Source organism: Perna viridis, chromosome 7 (assembly GCF_037379345.1).
Source record: "Perna viridis isolate PV_CMFRI_1.1 ecotype Kerala chromosome 7, ASM3737934v1, whole genome shotgun sequence".
In the NCBI taxonomy this organism is placed as follows: Eukaryota; Metazoa; Mollusca; class Bivalvia; order Mytilida; family Mytilidae; genus Perna; species Perna viridis.
In genome coordinates this window covers 2,363,211-2,384,273 of record NC_142451.1, presented here as the reverse complement: position 1 = coordinate 2,384,273, position 21,063 = coordinate 2,363,211, and the positions used below count along the sequence as shown (strand labels likewise).

The following is a 21,063-nucleotide window of genomic DNA, read 5'->3' as shown; positions in this document are numbered from 1 at the left end:
GCATTAACAAATGTCCATTTCCACAAAACGCGTGTCAGGTTTTATGACAGTTTTGTTTACGTTTTTAACTATTTTGGGCATTGTTTGTCACAAATTCACTCACGGCGGGGCTTTGTAGTTTGATTGGTTTTACAGCTCTTCTGCTACACTGACAGAAGAGCATGATTTGTTCTGTATTAAGAGTTTAACTGTTGTATATATAGTTCAGTTATCTACAAGTGTCTCGTGATTGTTGATTTGTGAAATTTGTACCCCTTGAACATGTGGTAATGGCGTGATAGTAATATGCCTACATTTATCTGTATCCCTGCGCGTTATGATTTGATGTGACAAATTATGTTATACGAAAGGAGTGTTTTGAGTACAACGAACTAAACCAGGGACGGATCCAGGATTCCAGGCGATTATATGTTAATTTTCGTCCAATTCCAACAACCCCGGACCATCTTTCCCTGGATCCGCTACTGTAAAGCAATACAATTGTAATAGATGTCGTGAAACATTGTTTCATTTTACATGTAACAGCTTTAAAAAAAATGCATGTTCTCTTGAAGGTTGTCTTATAACCTCAGATTGATATAGTAAGTGTAGTATGTGTATAAATGTAGACAATAGTCTTCATTGATAACAAATGATTTCAATCAAATTTTATTTTTAAATTGACATATTTTTCTCGTATGTAACACTAAACCTCTGCGTGTAACTGTTCAAAGATCTTCATGCTTTTCTTGTAATAAGTGTTATTTAGCGTGATTTTAGATAAAACGATGTTATTCCACCGTATCGGTGCACAAGCCTTGTGTTCGGATGAAGTTAAATTCACAATGTCCATGTTTCAACGAAGTATATTTCAGAATGATGCCAATAATATCATGTGATTGTTGTGATTAAGGTATTTGGCATTTATAAAGGAATCAAATAAATAACGATTGTCATATTGCAACAAAATCATGACCCTAACATCCCCATCATCATAAACGGCATTAAATCATTCATGGGCATGAATGGTGGATCTGGTCCAGCAGGTCCCTGGCCTCCTACTGGTCCTGCGGTCCCGACAGGTGAGTACGGATTATCAAAGGCACCGGAAATGGCCATCATCAACATGATTTCGTCCATGTTCGGTGATTCTGGTGCTTCGCCTCCTCTGACTTGTTGTTGTTTTCTGTACCTGTTTATCTGGTTAAATGTTTTAAGCACTCGGTTGATTCTGTGTCTATTTTCTCTGACAACTTGGACTGGTTGAGCGGAGTAACAGTCAGTTCTATTGTCTGCCTTTTTCACAGGGGTTGGTGTACATCCATCCATGATGATTCTACAATGTGGTGGTACGCGCAGACTCCGTGGATCTCTGTTTGTACTGTAAATAACAAGCAATAACTACTTTTCCTTTTGTTGAAAAGAAAGGAAGCCAACAAAAAATAGTACAAATAGGGTGTTGCACACCAAGACAGATGTATCCAAAACTTTCCACTGCCGGAAAGACTCCAAAATTTATATTTTTATTACCCCACGATTTAAAAATAAATATTATATTTGGAATAGCAATCTTCCTGGATATTTTTTTTCATCCGTTTAGACCGAGTCAATGAAAGAGTCTGCCCTTTTTCTCCTTGTGTGTAATTGTTTAGAATCTATTTTTATCTTTAACATAGGCGATTGTTGGTTACCTTTGACAATACAATAAAAAAAGCTTAATGAAACTAAAACGTTGAAATGTTCCTTTATAAACATTCATTCGAGATAACATTATAAAGAGAATGCAATTATTTCAACTATCTAATTATACATGGAAGTATTAACTGGGGATGTGCATGAAGGTATAATCAGACTTACGGACAACACTGCATTCCCCGATGGCTACATGTACAGGAATGACAATCTAATGTACGAAATGTTGTCTCTGGAAGAATTTTCATGGTTGCAACGTTTGTACCACTTTTGATCTGGTACTCACAGTAGCTTCTTCTGGTTCCTAAAGCTAAAATAGATAATAAACAGAAAATTTAAACACTTTGGCAGGCACAACATTGTTTTAAGAGTAAGAAAATTTAAACACTTCGGCAGGCACATTATTGTTTTAAGAGTAATAGATCAAGTACTGGGGTAGTCTGCCAACTTACCGAGCTATTGGAGCATTTGATGAATTGAAATGTTGTTCAAGCTTAATGCATACAACAATTAAAAATGTTAATAACAAGTCAAGGATATCTTAATTATTTTCACTAAATTGAGATGTTCACTATACATCGTTTTGCCTATCTAGAAAAGCAGAGGACGCTTACCTTACCAATGCACCTGGTCCATTCTTCCAGTTTTTTTTTTCGTGGAGTCCAGGTCATTTATTTTTGTTTCTATGTGTGCGTCATTTTTGTTGTATCGTGTTCTTTGTTGTGTTTGTCCATTTTCTGTGTCTAGCCAGTATAAATGACGTTCTTTTTCTTACCTTACAAATCATTGTTCCTTTTACTTCCGTCAGATTATCTGTAGTTATATATGATTTTTCTTACAGATATATTTACCCCTATTTATTTTTATTTCCCCGGGTTACCTATTTATTTTTATTTTCCCGGGGTCAGCAGGATATAAAAAGGTTGTCAGACTGACTCATTACAGACAAAGACCATTACATTCACATTAATTCACCTTCACAATATTATATAATTATCAATTATGTCTAATGTTATGACATGAACTTTGTGCATGTGTATTTAATAGTTTTATACGTATTATAAGTAGAAATGACCGAGAAATAACGGATCTGTCATACAATACACGCATTGTCATTTATGTGGAAAAAATTATATACTAATGGTCTATTGTTTGTTTACAGATCAGTTAAATTGTACACGGAAGACATTTTTTATTCGTTAAGTATTTTGTAAATGATAAAGGGCATTCTTTACTTAAGCACTAATTTAAACTTTATCCTAATATTTCATGGCCATTTTTGGCATGTGAGCAGCCTAACGCAAAGAAAAAGACTTACCGAACACTAATACTGTTTAGATAACAATAATAGAACGTGTTTGTTCTGTCACATGCATAGGGGTATATCCTATGTCGCTTGAGTCTCATCTCTTATAAAATAACATGTAGAATAAAAGCACTCAGATAATTTTATAAATCAAGAACTCTGTAAAGAGCTACGAAAGACTATAGGTAACTTTAAAAACAATTAATGGGACATTTTTATGAATAATGTACATTTTCTTCTCAATAATATGCAATGAAAGTGTGTACAAGCAGGGAAAAAATTCTATCATTATTCAATTTTAATTGGATTTCTTGTATTTTTCCATAAAATGCTAATAGAATTTATGTATAGCTAGTGGTAACTATTGTGAAAAAGTAAATATATAAGCTTTAAGTGTGGATATCATATGTACTTCCTGGTATGGTATTCAATGGTTGAATGCAAACAATTATATTGAAAGGCTAAATGTGCATTGGAGTTCTATGCTAAAACGGCTTTTATTTATATACACGAAGGACCGGTTGAACTCCTTTCAAGATTTTTTTGTTAAGTTGAGCAAATCGTAGTCTATAAGTATTAATTTTTTCGCTTTTAATATAATAACCGACCATCGAGAATAACAGACAGACTCTTTTTAAAGCGGCAACTTAGCGAGGGAATATTTCAAAATGCTTTCGTAATCAGAGTTTTGTACATCTCAATCACACACGTTGTGATACAATTTGTTTGCGAAACTTTTTTATTATCAACGTCCAGGATGTATAGGGATTTGGTTTTTTCTGGAGGTATTTAATGCATTTAAAGCTATAACCTTGGTTCCCTTGATTACTCTTAAACCACAGGAAGTTCCGTCAGTTTGTTATATGTATCACCATTCCTAAATTTCTTCCTGATTTTACATCGATATAAACTCAAACTATCAAATGCTGAATATCCCTCATTCTATGTTATCAAATACTTGACGTGTTTTTGCTCTTAGATCTGCACTGAATAGAATGGAAAACCATTGAATTATTGATGCAGCGCTAAGAATTGAAAAAAAAAATGTTACGTAAATTTTCTCTATTCATACACAAATGAAAAGTAACAGGGCCACGTTCCTAATCAATAGACTAGAATTTATGATACGAGCCATAAAGGGACAGGTTATTTGTAAATAGTTCGTATAATATTATTGAGATAATTTTCAGTGTTGATTTACCGGAAACAAAATCTTTCATATTACTTGTGTAATTCTAAAGCAAGTTAAAACATAGCCTGGAACTTAAACAAAAAGCTGTTTAAATATCAACTTAGTGCAAATTAAGAAATGAGACCATTCAATTTGCATACAAAACAATTTTCAAAAATATTTCCTATTTAATTATCATCATTTAAAAAGTTATCCTTTAAAGAAAAAAAATGAATTTATATAATCCTACCTGAGACATCTGTTTTTATTGGCGTGTAATCACACTGTCCATGAGTTTGTATAACTCCAAAAACCGAAATAATCAGAAATAGTAAAATCATTTTCTTCGATGTCTTGCTACATGGGACCGTCGACTGCATACAGACTGGTTAACAGATGTGTAAGCATTTAAAGTGGTACTTATTTTCCCTGACTGGATCTTTGTGACCCCCAGCTGCAGTTACTACTCTCTGTTGTCAGTTAAGTGACATGATTAATTAAGGGGGATTGCTTTATGACAAATTATTGTTACACAAATCGGTTGACATGATTTTCGTGTTATAGGTTATTTTCTCGGTTTTAAGTTAGTAATTGATAATACCTAATTGTTTATTGGACCAAATACACATGAAAGCTCTTAGTAGATTCTATGAAGTATTAATTATTGTTATTTACGTCAATTATTTTTGTTTGTTTTTACGACAATTAATCATCAAGAGTAGTCAAGACCAATTAAAAGAAAACACGAAACGAAACCGAAAGAAAAAGAAAGAAGAATAAAATATTCTGACTTCTCAAGACTTCGCGAGATTCACATTACCATGCATTCAATGCTATAGAACTTAACAAAACGTTTTATGTGGCAAATGTGTTAACTTGCACCCCTCAGACTAAAAGCATAAGTTGTCGAAAACCATACTTTGACACTAGATTCTAGGGGCTATGTTATGTAGGACTTGGGATTTTACCTGTACATCTATCGAAACAATTTAAGTGAAATAATTCTTCATACTATGTTTGCTCTTTGCTTTGAAAAAAAATTATTTAGCAGAGAGATGTATTCCCAGACAAGATCGTTTTTGTACACTGTGTACATCACGTAATATTGGTGATGAGTGCCATTCTGGTATAATTTATATTTTTTTTTTTTTTCGAAAAAGATGGAAAATAATTTTTGCCGGTTTAGTGTCATGCATTCAAAGCTTTTTTTCTTCAAGGAATCTTGATATACTAGGAAATTTATCTTTTGTAAAGATTATTTTTACAAATGTTCTGCCTCCAGGTTATAATTTCAATACTTGTACAATTGTTTATACATGCAATTTATGTAACATTATCATTGGGATTTTTTTTGAAAAAAAGATACAATGTTCCAAATTTTTACTTATCCATAGAGAAAAACAAAAACAATGACTCTATATTTACTACATTACTTGACAAGGCAGGTTTTCAAATAAAAATATTGATTTAGGTTGCTGATGAAAAATAAATAAACATTTTGCGCTTGCACGAAAAAAAAATTGTATTTGACATCAAATTCCAGGCTCCCTTTTAGATAAACATGGTCAGTGCCTAAAAATAATATTTTGAATGGAAGATAACAGAGGCCAAGTAACAACCACCGGAACGAAATGAACTACAAGACCTTCAATTAAAATAATATACATGTACACATACAAGGTAAAAGCAAAGACCATGGTTAGAACGAAGAACAGAATATTAACAACCGGAGATAAAGACAAGAAAACATACAAAACACGAAAACAAACAGAAGAATAAATAAACAACACGGAGTCCACTTAAAACTCCAACTATGGATCAAGAGCACCGATAGGGTAAGTATCCTCTGCTTATCTATAAACACTCGCGAAGGTATTGACATGATGTTAATTCTGTGTTTGAATTTTATTTATAAAACGTGAAATGATTGAAATATTGATTGAATATGATCTAAATAGCAAAGAAGCCTATGAAAAAAGTTCTATAATTTATAAAATGAAACACATTTATATTTACACATAGACTAGAAATAGACAACCCGGTGGGGTTGTTGTCTCGTCAATCCCGGACTTGACATTTTACGAGCAGCTCCGCGGGTGTTTCTAGAAAATCAAAGGACGCTTTCCCTACCGGTGCACCTGCTCCATGCTCCCAGTTTTTAGTGGAGTCCGAGTTGCTTCTTTACTTTTATTACTTTGTATGTATTATTTTGGTTATAATATGTTATTTGCAGTGTGTGTCTGTTTTACATGTCTGGTCTTTGTCTCTGGATTACATTCTTTTGATTTCCGATAAAATCTTGTTCCCTTGATTACTCTTTGGCATATTCACCATATCCAATATCCATATAGGAATAAATGGAAACCATTTTCTTTACGAATTGATAATTCATTGACAAAAGTGTCCCTGATGTTAATTTGGCAACAATTACTTTTCACTCGGTCGATCTAGTAATTGAAAGATGAATGTTTATTGTTGCTGTTTACAAAGTTGATAATGCCTTTATGTGACGATATTGATACTGTAGTTTATGTTGTGTTACTAGCCTTCATTAGGCGGATAATTCATTCAATATATATCTGTTCTTCAGGTTTCATGGGCTTAGAATATTGATATTTCTGTTTACATTCAACACTCCGTATACCATTGTAAAGATTTAAACCCCCAAATAATACATTCAGTAAAAATGCATTTTAAAAGCGAAATAAAGTGATATCATACCGGGGATGTCTTTTTCATTTGTTATATAAGTGTTGCATTGAAATATTTAACCTAAGTTTGAAGGTTGTCACTGGAAGTGTTTATAATGACATAAATGGTGTCGTCTGGTCAGAAGGACGAATTAGTTATGTCATACCATGACAAGGTGTCGTTACAAATATGTGCAATAATTCAATTGCTCGTGGGATGAGCGAGAGAAAATGGCTAATTGATAGAAAGGAAAGGAGGTCAATTACCTGAAAAAAAAAATATTTTATATAAAATATAACTTTTTTGTGTGTACAACAGGATTATTATTTTTTTCTTTTAATCAATCAATGTGCCAGGTATTTTGAAAAGGGGTGTCAAGAAAATATATATTGTTATTAGGAATTGATGTAGAATAATTAAAGAATAGTAACTGCAAATGTTTTTTTTTTTACATTATTTACGAGGATATTTTGGATTAGCCACAATGGTTTGAACAATACGTACAATATATATTGCAGGCAGTGTACGAATCAGTCTGACGGAGTGTGTAAAAATCACCTAACTACCAGTACATACAGATTTATAGCATGTACAGAAAAGATCAATATTAGATGTTGTCAGATGGAAGAACATGCATATCATATATAAACAAACCGAAATGTTTATCCAAACCCAATAATCTATGGAAAGCAACACATTTGAGATGCAATTTTGGTCGATCTATTGGCTGGATTTGAACCTGTCCTCTCTATAAATACTTTGACAATGTAGAAAATATGATGATGTCGTGCATAGTTGTTTTCATTTCTAAGTGAATTCTAGGTACAATAGGACTAAAACGCATAAATTTGAAAGGTGAAAAGTGCATACACTACCTATAAAACAAATGAGCACCGGACTTTCCGGCAATAACCACATACGTCTACGGGATGTTTTGTAAAACTTGCTTTATGTTGGTATTTAATCACAAAAATGACAAAAAAGTCAGGCATATCATTATGATAAATGGCCCCACAATAAAACCAAACGGGCGACCGAACTTCAGACATGATTTATTTATTAATCTAGAATTCGATCCAACATCTTCATACCGTGACAACAACCGAAAACACTTCAATTGAATGTTTTTAATTGTAAGACAAAATGTTTATTCTTACATTAATTTCTTTCTATCAACATACCCTTATGCTTGGAATAAAATTGTTCAAGATATTTCTTTTGATTTACAATCAAATCAGTGAAAAATTCGCAGTATCGTGGAAGTTGTTTTCGCTTAAATACATAAAAACGTTTTCGCACCCACCGAGATTCATAAGTCAGACAGTCTGTTCTACCTGCTAAGAAATTCACATTGCGGTATATGCCGAATACAACATAAACATTGTACATTTTTTCATGTCTAGTTGAGTTCCATTTCTCTATCAAGTATCCTTTATCCACAACTTGGTGCAATGCTAAAATAGTATGTGATGCGTCAATAGTGACGTAACCTTTCATTCTAGAGAAGAGCAACAGGAAGTTGTCATATGCTGGACGACCAATAACAACATCAGGTATTAAATCCCATGGATAATTCCAATCGGTAATAAAATAATCTTCTGTATCACCGTGTGACAATTTCCCTTTTATAGTCGTTGCCCTATGTAGAAAATCAAACGCCTTTGTCTGATCTTGCGTTATATTGTAGATATTCGTTCTCCTACCAGTAATGATAATGTGTGTTCGGTTCGGTTGCCTGAAAATATCTGTCAACGATTCTAGAGTAGTAACCAATGTATCAGTGAAAAGTAAATCTGAATTGGCAAATCCAATAAACGACGCATTAAAGCGCATTTTCACTTCTATAAACATACTCTTCAGAACAGGAGTCCCGGAAGAAGAGACGTGGAGCAGTGGCAGTATATCCCACTTAGATTTGAGGAACTCTTTCGCAACATCAGAGTCGTTTGTAAACAGAACAGTCTTAATGTTATAGCCGAGAGACTGCCAGTTATATTTCGTGTTGTTATGAACAAACCGCCGCCGTTCTACCGCCTCAAAAGACGTGAAAAGGACCAGGTCTAGCTTACCTGCTGTTCTTTGGTTAACCCGGTACAGTCCCATTAATGTTGGATAGCTGTCCGAACTAAGTCTGTACCAAAGAAGAGTGTTAGTCGCAAAAAATAATATAAGAATGATGGAAGAAATTTTCGGCAGACGAAGAATTGATGAAGCGGCTTCATTTGGTCTCCTACAACCGGTAAAACTTAACTTTCTGAACAACCTCATTCACATACCCAACGTACACAAGCGAATATAATAATGTGGGATTGCAGTGTGTAAAGTGGTATTTCCGGATAGCGTTCAGCTCAACATACCCGGATATGTTAATCGAATGTTGTCTTACTTAAACTAGATTCATGCAATCCGCTTAAAGATCATTCTATATAATATCTACTGCCGGACACTTAGTCTACTTAGTTTATAAAATCAATTAATTTCTTTATTTACATTATAATAAAAAGATCCCATTATAAGGTCTACCTGAATGCAAGCAAAAAAATCAAATATTGTCATTTTCTTTTTTTCAAACAAAATAACAGTTTTCTTGTAGACTGCTTGAAACCGAAACGGTATAAAATAATGCTGAAACGGCTGAGTTATTTATAAATTTGTTTGTAACCACTGGCGAAAAAAAATGCTTCTTCTGAACCACTCCCCCATGCATAAAATATCATCTTTTCAATTAGCATGCAAAAGAAAGCGAGTTCTTTAATGTAGAGAAATGGACAGAAATTTATTTGAAAATGCATTTATGGATCAATTTAAAAAAAAAAATTATTTCTGTATTTGTAATACCACTATTTCGGGAACCAGTCGTCTGGACAGTTCGGAATAGCAGGAAAGGGTAAAAGCATGTGTATCATCTGAAAGCTGAATAATCCGAACCAGTAGTAGTCTGAACACTTCATCTCCTTTACTCAATTTTGGGCAAAAACATTTTCAACATGAATTATAGGTCCCTTATATTACTAAACTTCAAAACAAAAGAAGTGACGTCTGCAAATATTCTTTCACTTAACCGATCTCTCTTACAAGGCGCGTAATAATGCATGCTTGTACTTTCATGCGAGTTAAATCAAAGGCTGCCCTATTAAATATAGAAAGTAATATGAACATGGAATATTGTCTACAGTGATACATAGGAAGTCACTGCCATTGGTAAGGGAACAACGTCAAGGCAACGTACTAAAAATAAAAGTACTCAATCTTCCATCTTTTGGAAAAAGTTTAATTATTTTACACCTTTCTACTACTATTCACTTCATTCTTTTTCCCCGTCTAGCATGCGAGACGAGATGAATAATCAAAAGCTAAACATGGGTAACCAGTAGCCTAACATGGATAACACTTGAGAAAATAACGGTAACCACTGCTGATTGGTCAAGTCGGTGGTTTGGCTGAAATGTGGATGGGATTCCGCACACAGCACGATATGGCGGTTCTTTTTCATACTCCAAGAAAAATGTTTACTGATCTCCATTTCCCCAAAGAGACCGCCAACGAGGTCTCAGTATCGTATTAATTTTCCCATAGACTTCTATAGTGAAGTGCATATTTTTAGGATTTTTTAAAAAATATGTAAATTGATTCAATAAAACTTTCACTTATGTAGCATTTCTAAGGACATGTGAAAAAATAATGTCCCGCAAAGAAAATAGGGTGAGTCCACGAAGATCGGACAGAAAAGTAGTCTCGAACTATAAATAGCCATTTTCCCTACTTTTACTTTCGTTTTGCACTCACCAAACCAACCTTTTCAGTGGAACATTTTTATGATATTATGTTAGATTTTCTTTTAAAAAAGTTCTTCATCTTACAGAGTGATGTTTGCTCTATTTTATAAGTCATTGTTCATATCTTTTGACAAAATATTAGTTTGTAGAGAGGCAAAAAGAAAATGCACTATATTTTTATAGCATACATGTTTTGACGTACACCCACTCAGGGATATGCAATACGATACTGGTACCACGAGGTTGTCAGGAGTTTGTGGGTTACGTCCCTTTGAGAAACTTGCTAAAATGGCTTGCATTCCGTAAGTATGAAAAACGACTATTAGGCACACCGAAAATACACGATTGCAAGCTTCTGTATCAAGCTTTTCTTTGTGAATTTACTCTTTTCTAGTACAGTTGTAAAGTTGGAAAAGATAAAAAAAAACTTCACCAAATGTCGCCACATATGTCTGTCAATACAGTATTGCTATATTTCGAGGTTGTGGAAATGTCATCTCGTCCATTCATCTCTTAAACCAATTTTAAGTAGCACTCCAGCTAAGGATCATGCAAAATGTGATTCATGGGTTAAAAACCCTACATATTTTTGTTTTTGATATTTTGTTTGAAATGTCATAGTAAACAGAAATTAACATGTGGTTTTCATATTACCTGTGCTCTTAGGAGGTAAAAATTATATAGAATGCACTGTAGATTTCAAAATTAAGGGAAATAACTCTGTAAATGCCGCTGAAATACAATAGTATCTACTGGATTTTCAATGTTGATTATCTCCTAAGAGCACGCAGATTTTAACGAATAATTACACATTTCATAGTATACACCAATAGAACAACTTAATTACAAAAATAAAAATATGTAGCCTTTTTTGGGGTGTATCACATTTTCAGATTTTGCATGATTCTTACAAAGGCAGCTACTTAAATTTTAAAATCTTGATACTTGGCAATATTTTTGTCCGTTACTTGGAGGCATGTAAATAAAAAATGTAACTCTTAAAATAAATATGGTGCTTCACATGATCAAATAATGCGCAATGCGATTTCTAATCCAATATTGTTCACACATAAAACGAATTTCCAATGCGAATTAAAATAATGCGCATCACTGAATTTCTTCATGGATACGTTTTCGATAATTCGAATTCCATTCACTTTACATTTTAACGTTTGTGAACGCGAAGCCAATTCATATGGGCATTGATGGGTATTAAAATACGTGTGAACATTATGTTACTTAAAGATCTTCTGCAAACCCTAAATTCAAGATTATTATCAGAATACAATAGCATTGAAACCGTTATGATTTTCAACTCTTTATACTTCCACATACTCAAATAAAATCCCGCCTCATAAACATTTTACATGTACATCATTGTAACGCAAAAAAAAAGAAAAAGACGGTACACCTAGGTACAAATATGTAGACCTTGGTAGAGATTCCTCATACTTTGTTAAAAAAAAAACCGATTCCAAGTCTTCTAATAATACTGAAAAAGACGTTTTCAAAATGTTGGAATTTTTTATCGACAACATATTTGTCCAGTGTGGTGGACGCGATTCTCAACAAACGGTTGGCATTCCAATGGGAACAAATTGTGTTCCTTTACCCGGTGACATATTCCTCCACTCATACGGGGCTGACTTTATAGTTGATCTGATCTAAAGGAAGATTGCTAGCCAGATCCTTTGATGTCAGTTTCCGTAATATACAAATGTAGATGACGTAATATTGTTAAACGTCCTAGTTTCGGGGATTTTATATACAGTCATCGCAACTACCTCAAAGGACTTGAGATAAAGGATACTGCAGACTGTAAAGTCAGCCTCATGTTTTGACCCACACTTAGAGATCGGTGGTAAAGGAAAACTATTGACCAAACTATACGACAAACGCGATGGCTTTTAATTCCGCATTATCAACTTTCCGTTCATCTGTGGAAACATTACTTAAGCACCTGCGTATTGAGTTTTCATATCACAGCTCGTTATGCGTTATGAAGTTTTAGGGGACATAATAATTGCATTCTTCACATCTTGACTGAAATTGTCTTGACAATTAATGTCCTAGATTTTGATTTTAGCAGAAACTTAACCGTCGAGTACATTATGTATTTTTTATTTTTGAGGTTAACATTTCAAAAACAACTCTTGAATTCTTGTGCCAAAGCAGGTGCAAAATTTACCTAAAGCTGCAAAGAACACCTAATATTTTTCGCCAATCAAGTACAATAACTCTAATAAGCAGTCGTCCTACAACTGTTTAAGAATCGGGCAATTCATATAAGTTGTGGCACATGTACATGAAAAAAAATTAATGCCTAATTCAAGTACTTATACCTCATAACATCGAGAAATAATAATCAAAGAAAGTGTTAATTAAGTTTGCCTTTTTACGATATTGGGTCTCACTAACCATTTCCTGGTCAAATGGCCACCCAACCCCCTTATGTAGTACAAAAAACTTCGGACATCTCCGTCTCGTGGTTGAGTTGGTCGCACTGTCTAGATTTTCTTATTGGCTGTTACATTTTGGCGGTTTATTCTCCTCGTGCAATATAATTTTGGGTACTTGTTCTTATGTTGTCGAAGACATCACATCGAAACCTTTAATTGCATTATTTTGGACATCACTTTTTAGATAGTATCGAGTCAGGTTTGTTACTTACTTGCATGTACATATCTTGCATAGTTTTGTTCATATTTGCCACACTATACTATTTAATTCGTTAAATGATGAACTGGTTTGTTTAATTAATTGCTTAACTTTCCATTCATAGTTCATTTTCATTATTCTTTAAATTTAATTGCAATAAACTTTCTATTAAAAAAGCAAACCTGTTCCATGAGATTTGCATACATGTAAATATTTATAGTGTTGAGCGAGGCGCTTACTTTTATCAATTATGATTAAATGAAAAGTTTGTAACTGGTTCATTTTCACGGCAATTCAAGCCGGTACTTTTACTCTCCTAAAAAGGTATATAAATTATTATATCATGGGCCAATTCTTATTGACAGGTATTTCATGGTCAGGTGACTCCATTATTCAACTTATGATGTTTATGATGTAGGAGCACTTGCACGATTATGTGAGGTAACTGCTATTTAATTTTCTTGGAAAAGTTTTGTTGTGTAATTTAGGCTAAAAACCACTAATTCCACTTCCCATAGGCTTCTATGCTAATTTCACAATATTCAATGGCTTCTCTGGACTTTACCTTAACTTTAACCTGCAGAGGACTACATATCAGCATGATTCTACATATGTCAGCTCACAATCCTCAGAATGGCATGTGGGGTTAGCAGACTTGCAGTGCAGTACTGGTCACCGGAAGTGAAGGGTCTATAAATAGCATGGGAAATCCAAGTGTTTTCACAAGATAGGGGTATATTTAAAAATCATTATGGAGATTAGGCTTCACATCACAAGAAGCAAAATGCACCTATAAAATGTACAGAAATGTTTTTCCTTTCAGAAACTGTTTAAATTTCTTAAATAAGATGAGAACTTTTTTCACAGCACTATGAGGAACAGGGGTAATTTCTGCGTAGGACTATTTTTGCGTATGTTCCAAATGCTCATTGGTTGAATTGGTGGTCTGTAACCTAAAGAGTCACTTTTTGTCTTAGAAAAAATAAATAACTATACAGGTATCTTCCTACACACATACTGAATGCATTTGCAAAGTTTCAGTGAAATGTGACAAGCACTTTTTTAAATATTTGATTTTTAAATATAGGGTAACCAAGTTGTGCGAGCAAAAAAGTGACAATATTCTACCATACTTAAATGCATTAAATATTTGCAAAGAACTTTTTCTGCCTTTTCAAATAAAAAATATCAATTACAACTTGTTTTTTAACAATATTAATGAAGAAATAGTTTTAAAAGTAATCATTTTCTGAGAAATTGGTCTATTTTTAAAAATTTATTTCTGACATGCCTCCCCCTTCTTCTTGATCACATGTCAAAAATCCTAAATCTTTAAATTTTCACAAAAGGTGATATATTTGGCTTTAAATTTGTAAATACAGTGTTTTCACATTAAAACATGACCAGTAAAGGGCACCTAAAGCAAAAAAAGTGCTCAATAATGGATTTTCCATGTTGCCATAGGGGAATGCTTATATGGCCTTAACTGCAGTAATGAAAGTGACTTTTTCCTCATTTCTAACCTAATTTTTGCTCAAATCTACACAAAACTTGATTTCAAGTGCTTATTACCACCATATTTAGGTAAATATAGCCCTCAAAGTTTAATATTTGATATTTTTACTAAACTTTCTACACTTTTTACAAGATAGGACATACAAATCAGCCAAAAAGACCAATTTTCCATAATTTGGACCTATAACTTAAAAAAATGCATATTTTGAAGGATTTTTGTAGTGTATTCCTCTCATGGCAAAGTTAACAAGATATTCAAGTAGTTTAAAGCTATTTCAAGAAACTTTTCATTTTGCCATGGCTTCATCTTAATTAAGGCTAAAAACCACTAATTCCACTTCCCATAGGCTTCTATGCTAATTTCACAATATTCAATGGCTTCTCTGGACTTTACCTTAACTTTAACCTGCAGAGGACTATATATCAGCATGATTCTACATATGTCAGCTCGCAATCCTCAGAATGGCATGTGGGGTTAGCAGACTTGCAGTGCAGTACTGGTCACCGGAAGTGAAGGGTCTATAAATAGCATGGGAAATCCAAGTGTTTTCACAAGATAGGGGTATATTTAAAAATCATTATATAGATTAGGCTTCACATCACAAGAAGCAAAATGCACCTATAAAATGTACAGAAATGTTTTTCCTTTCAGAAACTGTTTAAATTTTTTAAATAAGATGAGAACTTTTTTCACAGCACTATGAGGAACAGGGGTAATTTCTGCGTAGGACTATTTTTGCGTATGTTCCAAATGCTCATTGGTTGAATTGGTGGTCTGTAACCTAAAGAGTCACTTTTTGTCTTAGAAAAAATAAATAACTATACAGGTATCTTCCTACACACATACTGAATGCATTTGCAAAGTTTCAGTGAAATGTGACAAGCACTTTTTTAAATATTTGATTTTTAAATATAGGGTAACCAAGTTGTGCGAGCAAAAAAGTGACAATATTCTACCATACTTAAATGCATTAAATATTTGCAAAGAACTTTTTCTGCCTTTTCAAATAAAAAATATCAATTACAACTTGTTTTTTAACAATATTAATGAAGAAATAGTTTTAAAAGTAATCATTTTCTGAGAAATTGGTCTATTTTTAAAAATTTATTTCTGACATGCCTCCCCCTTCTTCTTGATCACATGTCAAAAATCCTAAATCTTTAAATTTTCACAAAAGGTGATATATTTGGCTTTAAATTTGTAAATACAGTGTTTTCACATTAAAACATGACCAGTAAAGGGCACCTAAAGCAAAAAAAGTGCTCAATAATGGATTTTCCATGTTGCCATAGGGGAATGCTTATATGGCCTTAACTGCAGTAATGAAAGTGACTTTTTCCTCATTTCTAACCTAATTTTTGCTCAAATCTACACAAAACTTGATTTCAAGTGCTTATTACCACCATATTTAGGTAAATATAGCCCTCAAAGTTTAATATTTGATATTTTTACTAAACTTTCTACACTTTTTACAAGATTGGACATACAAATCAGCCAAAAAGACCAATTTTCCATAATTTGGACCTATAACTTAAAAAAATGCATATTTTGAAGGATTTTTGTAGTGTATTCCTCTCATGGCAAAGTTAACAAGATATTCAAGTAGTTTAAAGCTATTTCAAGAAACTTTTCATTTTGCCATGGCTTCATCTTAATTAAGGCTAAAAACCACTAATTCCACTTCCCATAGGCTTCTATGCTAATTTCACAATATTCAATGGCTTCTCTGGACTTTACCTTAACTTTAACCTGCAGAGGACTATATATCAGCATGATTCTACATATGTCAGCTCGCAATCCTCAGAATGGCATGTGGGGTTAGCAGACTTGCAGTGCAGTACTGGTCACCGGAAGTGAAGGGTCTATAAATAGCATGGGAAATCCAAGTGTTTTCACAAGATAGGGGTATATTTAAAAATCATTATATAGATTAGGCTTCACATCACAAGAAGCAAAATGCACCTATAAAATGTACAGAAATGTTTTTCCTTTCAGAAACTGTTTAAATTTTTTAAATAAGATGAGAACTTTTTTCACAGCACTATGAGGAACAGGGGTAATTTCTGCGTAGGACTATTTTTGCGTATGTTCCAAATGCTCATTGGTTGAATTGGTGGTCTGTAACCTAAAGAGTCACTTTTTGTCTTAGAAAAAATAAATAACTATACAGGTATCTTCCTACACACATACTGAATGCATTTGCAAAGTTTCAGTGAAATGTGACAAGCACTTTTTTAAATATTTGATTTTTAAATATAGGGTAACCAGGTTGTGCAAGCAAAAAAGTGACAATATTCTACCATACTTAAATGCATTAAATATTTGCAAAGAACTTTTTCTGCCTTTTCAAATAAAAAATATCAATTACAACTTGTTTTTTAACAATATTAATGAAGAAATAGTTTTAAAAGTAATCATTTTCTGAGAAATTGGTCTATTTTTAAAAATTTATTTCTGACATGCCTCCCCCTTCTTCTTGATCACATGTCAAAAATCCTAAATCTTTAAATTTTCACAAAAGGTGATATATTTGGCTTTAAATTTGTAAATACAGTGTTTTCACATTAAAACATGACCAGTAAAGGGCACCTAAAGCAAAAAAAGTGCTCAATAATGGATTTTCCATGTTGCCATAGGGGAATGCTTATATGGCCTTAACCGCAGTAATGAAAGTGACTTTTTCCTCATTTCTAACCTAATTTTTGCTCAAATCTACACAAAACTTGATTTCAAGTGCTTATTACCACCATATTTAGGTAAATATAGCCCTCAAAGTTTAATATTTGATATTTTTACTAAACTTTCTACACTTTTTTACAAGATAGGACATAAAAATCAGCCAAAAAGACCAATTTTCCATAATTTGGACCTATAACTTAAAAAAATGCATATTTTGAAGGATTTTTGTAGTGTATTCCTGTCATGGCAAAGTTAACAAGATATTCAAGTAGTTTAAAGCTATTTCTAGAAACTTTTCATTTTGCCATGGCTTCATCTTAATTAAGGCTAAAAACCACTAATTCCACTTCCCATAGGCTTCTATGCTAATTTCACAATATTCAATGGCTTCTCTGGACTTTACCTTAACTTTAACCTGCAGAGGACTATATATCAGCATGATTCTACATATGTCAGCTCGCAATCCTCAGAATGGCATGTGGGGTTAGCAGACTTGCAGTGCAGTACTGGTCACCGGAAGTGAAGGGTCTATAAATAGCATGGGAAATCCAAGTGTTTTCACAAGATAGGGGTATATTTAAAAATCATTATGGAGATTAGGCTTCACATCACAAGAAGCAAAATGCACCTATAAAATGTACAGAAATGTTTTTCCTTTCAGAAACTGTTTAAATTTTTTAAATAAGATGAGAACTTTTTTCACAGCACTATGAGGAACAGGGGTAATTTCTGCGTAGGACTATTTTTGCGTACGTTCCAAATGCTCATTGGTTGAATTGGTGGTCTGTAACCTAAAGAGTCACTTTTTGTCTTAGAAAAAATAAATAACTATACAGGTATCTTCCTACACACATACTGAATGCATTTGCAAAGTTTCAGTGAAATGTGACAAGCACTTTTTTAAATATTTGATTTTTAAATATAGGGTAACCAAGTTGTGCGAGCAAAAAAGTGACAATATTCTACCATACTTAAATGCATTAAATATTTGCAAAGAACTTTTTCTGCCTTTTCAAATAAAAAATATCAATTACAACTTGTTTTTTAACAATATTAATGAAGAAATAGTTTTAAAAGTAATCATTTTCTGAGAAATTGGTCTATTTTTAAAAATTTATTTCTGACATGCCTTCCCCTTCTTCTTGATCACATGTCAAAAATCCTAAATCTTTAAATTTTCACAAAAGGTGATATATTTGGCTTTAAATTTGTAAATACAGTGTTTTCACATTAAAACATGACCAGTAAAGGGCACCTAAAGCAAAAAAAGTGCTCAATAATGGATTTTCCATGTTGCCATAGGGGAATGCTTATATGGCCTTAACCGCAGTAATGAAAGTGACTTTTTCCTCATTTCTAACCTAATTTTTGCTCAAATCTACACAAAACTTGATTTCAAGTGCTTATTACCACCATATTTAGGTAAATATAGCCCTCAAAGTTTAATATTTGATATTTTTACTAAACTTTCTACACTTTTTACAAGATAGGACATAAAAATCAGCCAAAAAGACCAATTTTCCATAATTTGGACCTATAACTTAAAAAAATGCATATTTTGAAGGATTTTTGTAGTGTATTCCTCTCATGGCAAAGTTAACAAGATATTCAAGTAGTTTAAAGATATTTCAAGAAACTTTTCATTTTGCCATGGCTTCATCTTAATTAAGGCTAAAAACCACTAATTCCACTTCCCATAGGCTTCTATGCTAATTTCACAATATTCAATGGCTTCTCTGGACTTTACCTTAACTTTAACCTGCAGAGGACTATATATCAGCATGATTCTACATATGTCAGCTCGCAATCCTCAGAATGGCATGTGGGGTTAGCAGACTTGCAGTGCAGTACTGGTCACCGGAAGTGAAGGGTCTATAAATAGCATGGGAAATCCAAGTGTTTTCACAAGATAGGGGTATATTCAAAAATCATTATATAGATTAGGCTTCACATCACAAGAAGCAAAATGCACCTATAAAATGTACAGAAATGTTTTTCCTTTCAGAAACTGTTTAAATTTTTTAAATAAGATGAGAACTTTTTTCACAGCACTATGAGGAACAGGGGTAATTTCTGCGTAGGACTATTTTTGCGTATGTTCCAAATGCTCATTGGTTGAATTGGTGGTCTGTAACCTAAAGAGTCACTTTTTGTCTTAGAAAAAATAAATAACTATACAGGTATCTTCCTACACACATACTGAATGCATTTGCAAAGTTTCAGTGAAATGTGACAAGCACTTTTTTAAATATTTGATTTTTAAATATAGGGTAACCAAGTTGTGCGAGCAAAAAAGTGACAATATTCTACCATACTTAAATGCATTAAATATTTGCAAAGAACTTTTTCTGCCTTTTCAAATAAAAAATATCAATTACAACTTGTTTTTTTAACAATATTAATGAAGAAATAGTTTTAAAAGTAATCATTTTCTGAGAAATTGGTCTATTTTTAAAAACTTATTTCTGACATGCCTCTCCCTTCTTCTTGATCACATGTCAAAAATCCTAAATCTTTAAATTTTCACAAAAGGTGATATATTTGGCTTTAAATTTGTAAATACAGTGTTTTCACATTAAAACATGACCAGTAAAGGGCACCTAAAGCAAAAAAAGTGCTCAATAATGGATTTTCCATGTTGCCATAGGGGAATGCTTATATGGCCTTAACCGCAGTAATGAAAGTGACTTTTTCCTCATTTCTAACCTAATTTTTGCTCAAATCTACACAAAACTTGATTTCAAGTGCTTATTACCACCATATTTAGGTAAATATAGCCCTCAAAGTTTAATATTTGATATTTTTACTAAACTTTCTACACTTTTTACAAGATAGGACATAAAAATCAGCCAAAAAGACCAATTTTCCATAATTTGGACCTATAACTTTAAAAAATGCATATTTTGAAGGATTTTTGTAGTGTATTCCTCTCATGGCAAAGTTAACAAGATATTCAAGTAGTTTAATGCTATTTCAAGAAACTTTTCATTTTGCCATGGCTTCATCTTAATTAAGAGTCACTTTTTGTCTTAGAAAAAATAAATAACTATACAGGTATCTTCCTACTCACATACTGAATGCATTTGCAAAGTTTCAGTGAAATGTGACAAGCACTTTTTTAAATATTTGATTTTTAAATATAGGGTAACCAAGTTGTGCGAGCAAAAAAGTGACAATATTCTACCATACTTAAATGCATTAAATATTTGCAAAGAACTTTTTCTGCCTTTTCAAATAAAAAATATCAATTACAACTTGTTTTTTAACAATATTAATGAAGAAATAGTTTTAAAAGTAATCATTTTCTGAGAAATTGGTCTATTTTTAAAAATTTATTTCTGACATGCCTTCCCCTTCTTCTTGATCACATGTCAAAAATCCTAAATCTTTAAATTTTCACAAAAGGTGATATATTTGGCTTTAAATTTGTAAATACAGTGTTTTCACATTAAAACATGACCAGTAAAGGGCACCTAAAGCAAAAAAAGTGCTCAATAATGGATTTTCCATGTTGCCATAGGGGAATGCTTATATGGCCTTAACCGCAGTAATGAAAGTGACTTTTTCCTCATTTCTAACCTAATTTTTGCTCAAA

General features: G+C 32.8%; 1 protein-coding gene across 1 annotated transcript; it reads right to left on the bottom strand.

Moving 5' to 3' along the window:
• Positions 1-635: 635 nt before the first annotated feature.
• Positions 636-4,618, bottom strand: LOC148610942 (uncharacterized). The gene is made up of 3 exons (XM_088590884.1): positions 4,399-4,618; positions 1,837-1,981; positions 636-1,360 (listed from the first exon to the last, which is right to left on the bottom strand). Exons 1-3 carry the CDS (start codon positions 4,526-4,528, stop codon positions 949-951), a joined length of 687 nt encoding a protein of 228 aa, XP_088447010.1. The 5' UTR covers positions 4,529-4,618; the 3' UTR covers positions 636-948.
• Between the last annotated feature and the right edge of the window lie 16,445 nt (positions 4,619-21,063).

Bases quoted from the DNA above. Each gene is read 5' to 3' on its own strand.
- LOC148610942 (XM_088590884.1), bottom strand. From the start codon at position 4,528: ATGCAGTCGACGGTCCCATGTAGCAAGACATCGAAGAAAATGATTTTA. The intron at 1,982-4,398 runs GTAGGATTATAT...TATCTATTTTAG, and splicing joins AATAAAAACAGATGTCTCAG to CTTTAGGAACCAGAAGAAGC. The intron at 1,361-1,836 runs GTAAGTCTGATT...TGTTATTTACAG, and splicing joins CGGGGAATGCAGTGTTGTCC to TACAAACAGAGATCCACGGA.